General features: G+C 41.4%; 1 protein-coding gene across 1 annotated transcript; it reads left to right on the forward strand.

The window, feature by feature from the left end:
- Positions 1 to 4,634: 4,634 nt before the first annotated feature.
- LOC143808078 (uncharacterized) lies at positions 4,635 to 7,473 on the forward strand. Its single transcript, XM_077290334.1, has 2 exons — positions 4,635 to 5,900; positions 6,440 to 7,473. The coding sequence occupies exons 1-2, from the start codon at positions 5,698 to 5,700 to the stop codon at positions 7,422 to 7,424; spliced, it is 1,188 nt and encodes a 395-aa protein (XP_077146449.1). The 5' UTR covers positions 4,635 to 5,697; the 3' UTR covers positions 7,425 to 7,473.
- Positions 7,474 to 8,473: the final 1,000 nt, after the last annotated feature.

Consider the following 8,473-nt stretch of genomic DNA (forward strand, 5'->3'; position numbering starts at 1 on the left):
TCACAACAGTACGCGTGCGCAGCTTGTGATCCGGAGTCCTGAGCACCGCGTCACCGTGTCCTTGGCAACGTCGGGTACTCAGTCCCCGTACGTCCGGTCACGTGATGCGGGCGCCGGGACTTCCGGATCCTCCTGGCTGTGCACGCGCCATAGACGCCCGGACCGCGTTGCTAGGTGGTGGATCCATATAAAAAGACCCCTAATTTACAGATTAGCTACCCCCCTGAAGAAGGAAAAAAGTCTGAAACGTGCGTAAGGGGTGCGTTACCATAGGACCCGGCTACCCTAAAGGTATATACCATTATATTACTTTTATTTGTCCCTTCTAGTCATTTGTACAAGTTCTCTATAGCACAGGTTCTGCTCATTCTGAGCGGTGTTTGCACATTTGCACCTAGTGTTTGTATTTAAGATCTCCTAGCACTTGGCACTTTATATGATTCACTTTGGAGGTTCACTATATATATTTATATTTTGTATTACATGGTTTAATGAGAGTGGTTATTTGTATATTGATGTTTTTTACACTTTTTTCTGGTTGGGACGTATTGTGCAATAATGGGTTTGCCGGCATTCTACTAATTGTAGATGTCCTGTGTTACGTACAGACTTATTGATTTTATATGTGTTTTTTATTATATATTTTCTATTATGTATTGTCACTAATTATGATGTAATAAATACATATTGTAATACTAATCCTGGGTTGGGTACTTTCAGGTTGTCCGTATATAGAGTGATTGGGCAATTTTCTTCACTTGGTGGTGGTTAGTCACCAATTTTACACAGAGTACTGGAATTGGTATATGTCCCTAATTGCGAGTTGCACAGGTTTATATACAGGTTAATAAATATTCTCCTATACTTACGGTACTTCCGTGTTCTTACATTATACAGTTACAACCAGGAGCGGTGCTAATGCGACTGCTCCTGGCTGTAAAAGACTGCGGAATGAATGAAATGAAGGTAACATAGCTTCGGGGATGTGCGGTGCAGTCACCGAAGCTGCGCCCCCTGGTGGCATAAACTCATTTGAACTGTAGTGTGGGAATTTTTCTGAATATTTTCTCACGCTACAGTTCTACATGTGTAGACATTTATTTTATCTATTCTATTCTAACCTGTCAGTGTGATTTTGCTGTACACCGTACTGAATTACCGGCTTTTCTATAGGACCTCAGTGCGTATTTCTCGCAAGGCAGACTTGTGGTCCGTGTGTAATCCATATTTTTCTCACCCCCATAGGCTTTTTGTTGGCGTATTTTTCTCGGAATACGCTGACAATCGCAACATGCTGTGATTTTCTCAGCCCGTAAAATACGAACGGGCTGAGAAAAGCAGCAGCGTCCAGATGTTACAGCATAGTGGAGGGGATTGTGTTGCGTCTCTATAGACCACAGCATGTCTATTTATCTTGCGGAGACGCTCTGTCTCCGCAAGATAAATAATACAGTCAATGAATACGATGCGGTGATTCCACGTGTGTTCAATGAACACATCCGGAATCACCGCGCGTGCAACAGGGGGTGGCGCTTTGGGTGGAGCGGGGTGTGCGCTGCGTCCAAAGCGCTGGGTTTCCTGAATGTGGAAACATACCCTTACAGTTTAAGAAGCTCTTAATACTGAATTTTTTGTTGTGATCACGATTATAAAAATGGTTGGTTTTGAAGGATACCATACAGGTTTTGCATGGAGACTGACAGCATTTTTAAAAACCCTTGAGGGATAGTCATGTTTGTGATGTAGGCCTATTATCATGAGTAACATGTAAGCTGGGTGACAGTGCGTTTCCTAAGGTTTTTGCTATCCTGTGCACTATTCTAATACCATCTTTCAGAATGTCTGTGATAACTGGGTCATCATATAAAATGGGTCGATTGTGCAAGACAATTTGAGAAATGAACTTGAAATATGAACAGTGTATTAAAACTAAAGTTGGAATCTTGTTGAAATTATCTATTGTTGCTGGAATTTTTACTTTAATAATTAAGTCTGTCCTATCCTTCTTGTCAGCAATTATATGTGCCCTGTTCAGACTACAGCTGGGATAGTGTTGTTTTGAGAGCTGCAGTTTCTTTTTGCTCTAATAAATTTTCCTACAGGAATTGCCTTAGTTACATGAGAAGGATGAAAAGAGCGTGCATCAAGTATTGTATTGCCAGCAGTAGATTTCCTATAAGTTTTGCTGACAATACCACAGCCATCTACACCATTGAGTTCTATATCCAAAAAAGTTATTTTCTCACGGTGATGATTGCACGTGAAATGGAGATTGAACTGATTGAACATTTAGATAAAAAATAAAATTTTCAATCTCTGAAGTCTCCCCCTACCCAAACAATAATAATATCATCTATGTACCTGGCATATAATTTTCCATGGAACATAAAATAATTATGTCGAAGTAGAAAAGAGAGTGTAGATTTTATATATTCTTTTAATTCTTCTGTGTATACACTGTACTTGTCTAAATGATGTTGAATGGCCAGAACTGCTATATGTTATGGAATGCAGGTATAGAGACCAAGTAAAATCTTGAAACATACCCAAGACATCGCGTGAATCCTGTAACAAACAGGTATAGAATATACTAATGGCTGTAACGCACTGTCAAGCCATGCGCCCAAATATTCTTTAATGAACCTATGCCTGAAACTATAGGTCTGATAGAAATAGGTGATAAAGATTTATGTGTTTTGGGCAACGCATGCATGATGGGAATGACAGGAGATGTTACTGTTAAAAATTCAGCTTCTTTTTTTTAAAAAAATGCCCAAAGTTAAGCCTTCAGAAATTATCTTGTTGATTTTATCTCTGAAAAATAAGGTGGGGTCACTGGTCCGTGCTAAATACGTTTTTGTATCCTATAGGTGAGTTTCTATAACAGCAACATAATCACAGCTGTTCAAAACTACTACAGAACCATCTTTATCCGTCATCTTAATGACTAAGTTTTTATTTGTCATAAAGGTTTTCAGGGTGTCATTTTCTTCTGCAGTTAAATTGGGCTTTTTCTTTGGGTGGCGCAGTTTTTTTTAGGTCTTTTGTAACAATGTCTTGAAATTTGTCCATTGGGGGTGTTCTACTTTAGACTGAATAGAATTCTGGATTTTTTGTAACAAAACCAGCTACTTTATTGACCAAGGTATCATTCTGAGAAGGGTTTAACTCCTTCAGGAGAATTAATGCTTGCTGCTCACAAAATGCAAGATTCTTAAATTCATTAACAATGATTTCAACAAAGCTGGTAACTGCTGATTCCTCTGAACAAAAAACGTTTTTTAACAGTCAAGTCCCTAATAAATGTATTGATGTCTTTGATTGTGTTGAAAATGTCCAATCTGTGATCAAATGGAGCAAAGTTCATTCCTTTAGAAAGGAGACTATATTCCGATGGAGAAAGATTGTGCGATGACAAATTAAGGACATTCAGTGTCGTTTGTTCATACTGCGGAGCTGTCTGTTCGACAGAGCCTTTACAGGCACAATGTCTGCGGCCTTTTCTTCTGCCGCTTTTTTTGACGGTAGTGGATTTTTGAAATAACATAGCTGTTGAATAGTGGAAGAGGTAGTAGAAATTCCTTCATCCACAGACACATCAGAAACCACGGTCTCTGGTGAGGAAAAAGTAACTGATGAAGGTTTGCAATTCCTCTGCTTATTTTTACTCAGTGTGTGGTTTTTCAAAATTTTTTTGCTAATATAAAATGGTTGTTTTCTATTGCAAAAACTTGGTATTGATGTATTACAGCTTATTATCATCTTCTCTTTTGGTGATTATTATAATTTTTTTTCCAGATCAAATTATATATATACAAAAATTTCTTTGATACATACTAAGTATATTTTGCATTTTTTGTAGCATATTTCCACTTGTTTGTTTTTTAATTGTTCATTATGCTGCTTACAATTGTGCATCTCCCCCACCCTCATTGCCGGTTCCCTTATACCTTTCCATGTGTTTTGTGTTTCCTCATTAGTACAATAGTATATTTAATCCTTACTTGTATTTAACTTTGTAACCAGTGTTCAAGAGCCATGTTGCTCGAAATGGCCTTATCACACATCACCCCCTGTCATTGCTGTGTCATCTGAGATGTCCGTTTGTAATCATCAATTTTTAAAGGATAACCCAATAAAAGTTTGCTGATTTTTAAATAAGCCCCATGAATGAGGTCATGCCTATTTTGTTTATGGGCTCTATTATATGCTAATTTGATTTGCCTGTTGCTGTAACCCCTTGCACAGAATGGGTATGTGCACACGTCAGGATTTCTTGCAGAAATTTTCCTGACAAAATCCGGACATTTCTGCCAGAAATCCGCATGCGTTTTTTTTTTTTGCGGTTTTTGCGTGTTTTTTACTCGTTTTTTGTGCGGATTATTTGTGGAATATTTGCATTTTTCCTATGAGAGTCAAAATGAGAAAACAAATCCTGAAAATCACCTTGTCTGATTTGGCAAGATGTATTTTGCAAAATTTGGTGGAAAATAAGTATTTGGTCACCTAAAAACATGCAAGATTTCTGGCTCTCACAGACCTGTAACTTCTTTTTTATGAGGTTCCTCTGTCCTCCACTCATTACCTGTAGTAATGGCACCTGTTTGAACTTATCAGTATAAGGCCGGCCTCACACTAGCGAGTTTTACGGACGTATGAGCGCATAAACTACGTCCGTAAAATACGCATTAAACATGGCCCAATGATTCCCTATGTCCCAGCTCCTATCTGCCGTATTTTACGGATCCGTAATATACGGTCTTGTACGGCCGTAGAAAATTGCAGCATGCTGCGTTTGTCACCGTGTTGCGCAAAAAAATCGCCAATGAAAGTCTATGGGTGCGTGAAAAATACGGATTACACACGGACCAGCAGTGTGACTTGCGAGAAATACGCCAGCCAACGCCAGGTGCAAGGAATTGAGCCAAGCCCTCAATCATGAATCCCAGACATGCTAATTAGCTGAAAACGCCACACAGACATCCCGGAAGTCTGGGGCTCGCCTCCACAGAGTTGCATGCATCATGGCCAGTCTAATTAATGTGGACATGCTCCTCATCCTGGTCCAAGAAAGGCCAGAAATATGGGACCAGCGGGATCCAAACTACTCCAACCGGGCCAGGAAAGAGGCAGCTTGGAGGGCCATCTGTGGCCTCCTATTCCCTGATTATGCCCAACGGCCACGTGCGGACCAGACAAGACTAAGTAAGTACACTCATGTATTCCCCAGATTTGACTTTACAAGATGCTTTCCCTACATGATGACTTGAAGAATCATTTTTAGATATCTGTGTCATTTATGTCCATTTTGTCAAATCCCAAAGCTGATTAACAAGGCCAAGTGTTTATGTACATAGGTAATCTTGATGTTGCGCGGATAAATATTTCTTGGTACTCATACCTCGCCCAGAGGGGTGTTGCCCCTTGTCTTTATTTGTCCTAAATTGTCACATTAGGCTAATTCTTGCAGAAGGCATTTTTATTTCACATTCACAATCCGACCTAATGTATGTTTGCAAGAACAGGGTTCTCTCCCCTCCCAGTCTGTGACTGTAAAGTTTCCAACTGTGACCGATATATAGACCACTGCATGTAACCCCTTTCACATCTGCTGCACCATGTAAATAATGGTGCAAGAAACCCCCCCCCCAAAAAAAACAAACAAAAAAAAAAATTCAATGACAACTGTAAGAAGCTATGTTCCTACTGATCTTGCTCAATATTTTTGAACATGTAATTGCAGTGGATGATGTAATGACACGATGGCGCAGCATCCGGGACCAATACCGGCGTGAAAGACAGCAGCGGGCAAGAAGTGGGTCATCAGCCCCACTCAAGAAGCGGAAATATATCTACTATGACCGTCTTTCATTTTTGGATGTCAGTATGAATCTGAGGCAGTAAGTAATAACCTCTCCACACATTTTGATTGATAATCAATCTTATCTTGTTATTTTTACGGTTCTTACATTGCCAATTACATGTAAGGATGTGTAAATATAGTGCAAAATATAATGTAAACAAGGCTAAATTCAAAAAGGATCCTGGATGAGAGAGGACCCTGCCCGCCAAACATCACTACCTACTACAAGGGATGGATGAGAAGGTAGTAGGCGAGATTAGAAATGTTCATGCAGTGGTTTGTTAGTTGGTTTGTTACTGGATGTTCTGTGATTGTTTGAAGATGTGGGTCTTCCTGTTTTTGTTTGAGCTTGAAATGTTAGGCCACATTATGATGTGTTGTGATAGTGTTGTTAACCTTTGGTGTGATCCCACAGAAAAATCTGGTATATTCATGTGTGAATTTGAGATAAGAGTGGAGTAGATGTTGGTCTGATATGAGGTTGTGTGTATGTTTTTTGACACAATATAGCTCACAGATGTGTAATTAAACAATGGGCAAAAACTAATCCCTTTTTTTTTTGCTTTTTATTAACAGAACACAGTCTAACCTCACAGAGAGGGAGACCGGGTCGGAATCGGAGGCTCTGATCGATCCTGTAAGTGTTGATGAAGAGGTGGCAGGCCCATCTTTCCAAGCTTCAGCATCCATCCTTGAGGACCCATCAGCATCATCATCACAGCAGGCAGCAGCAAGTGAGGAAGATGCAGCAGCACCACCACCCTCAGCACCACATGATGCTGAAAGGCCTGAGGAACATGCCCAGAGCAGCAGCCCTCCACACCCACTGGTGTCATCCCCACAGGCAGCTGGGCCTTTACGGAGAGCCCGCCGAAGGAGAGAGCTGCAAGCAACAAGAAATGATGTTGACGCTGGGGTCCTCAATTATTTGGCCAGGGCAGCAACGGATGATGGAGAGGAGGCCTTTGCCCGCAGCCTTGCCCGTTACCTTAGACCCCTTCCCCGTGAGGTGAGGCTACGTGTGAGAGGGTGTATGCAAATCCTGATTGATTTAAGCACAGCTCCAAATAACCCCTATGAGGTGTTTGAATATCTTGAGCGAAGGCAGCTTTCCCAAACCAACCTCTTGCGCCTTCAATTCCCTCAACAGGAGCAAGATCAATCAGGATTTGCAGCACCTCCTCCACGTATGCCTCCACCTCAACCCCTCCCACCACCAAATATACAAAGGCCATCAGTCTACCAAATGGCAGCCTACAACCCCCAATCCCAATATGGCAACTTTTCCAGACCCAGTGATGTAGGCTGGTCCCAACCTGGGTTTGGACAACATGGCCATTTTGGGCTTGGGTATGATGCAAGCCAATATGTCCGTCAGCATGAGGCACAGAGACAATTGGCTTATGGACACCACCCAACTGGCCAATATGGACAAGGCCAGTACTCTGTGCCACAAGCCAGTGCATCCTCACAGGATGAAGTCACATTGGCCCAACAAAGGCCCCCTGACCAGGACCCAGAGCAGGCACCATCTCCCCCGCCAACTTACAGGGATTTGTAATGTATTGTTGTTTTGTGGCCTAATCTTTATATTTGTGAGCTGCCTACCATGGTTTAGTGTTATTTTTGGCACCATTTAACCTTTTCTGTTTTTTCTGGTTTTAAACTTCACCCTAAAAAAGGAAAACTAACATATGAAAAAAATATGTTAACAGGGAAACCAAAAAAGGCTGGTTCTTTAAGTAAAATGTTTTTGAAAAAGCTAAATGATGTTTTGGTCAAAATCATTATTGCATCACACACATATTCTAGAAACATAAACATAGGGTCAATAAGGAAACACAACACACACAGTACTTTTTCTGGGGCATAAAAAATTATATTTCACAAAGACATCAAGAAAATAAGAAAATTACAACTGAGAAACAGCATAATCTTGCCAGGGAGTAGAACCCTGAGGAGATACAAAATAATTTGTCAAAACATCCCTAACTTTGACTCCAGAAAGGGGACGGCGCGGAGGAGGGCCATGTGGTGTTGGCCTAATTACACTACGCAACATGTGTTCATCATTACCATCTGCAAAGCAATCATGTATGCGGGTAAAGTTGTGCAAAATGACTGATGCTTTGATAACTTCAGTGACGGTAGCCTCACTGAGCTGTATGGCAGTCTGGAGGACACGCCATTTTGCCACCAGAATACCAAATGCACACTCAACCAGTCTCCGCGCCCTAGAAAGGCGCAAATTAAATATCCTCCGACGGTGGTCCAGGTTGCGCCGGGGATAAGGCCTCATGAGGTGTCTGGTCAGTTGGAACGCCTCATCACCAACCAAAAAAAAAGGCATTGGTTCTGCAGTGGAGCCTGGGAGTGGTTGTGGTGGTGGGAGATGTAACTGGTTGTCACGTAGCCGCCGACCCATTATAGACGAATTGAATACCCTAGAGTCTCCAGTTCGGCCATAGGCCCCAATGTCTACAATTATAAACCTGTAGTTACTGTCAACTACAGCTAACAGTACTACAGAGAAAAACTGCTTATAGTTGTAGAATTGGGAGCCCGAGTTCGGCGGCTTACGTACCCGGATATGTTTCCCATCCACCGCTC

Source organism: Ranitomeya variabilis, chromosome 2 (assembly GCF_051348905.1).
Source record: "Ranitomeya variabilis isolate aRanVar5 chromosome 2, aRanVar5.hap1, whole genome shotgun sequence".
NCBI lineage: Eukaryota > Metazoa > Chordata > Amphibia > Anura > Dendrobatidae > Ranitomeya > Ranitomeya variabilis.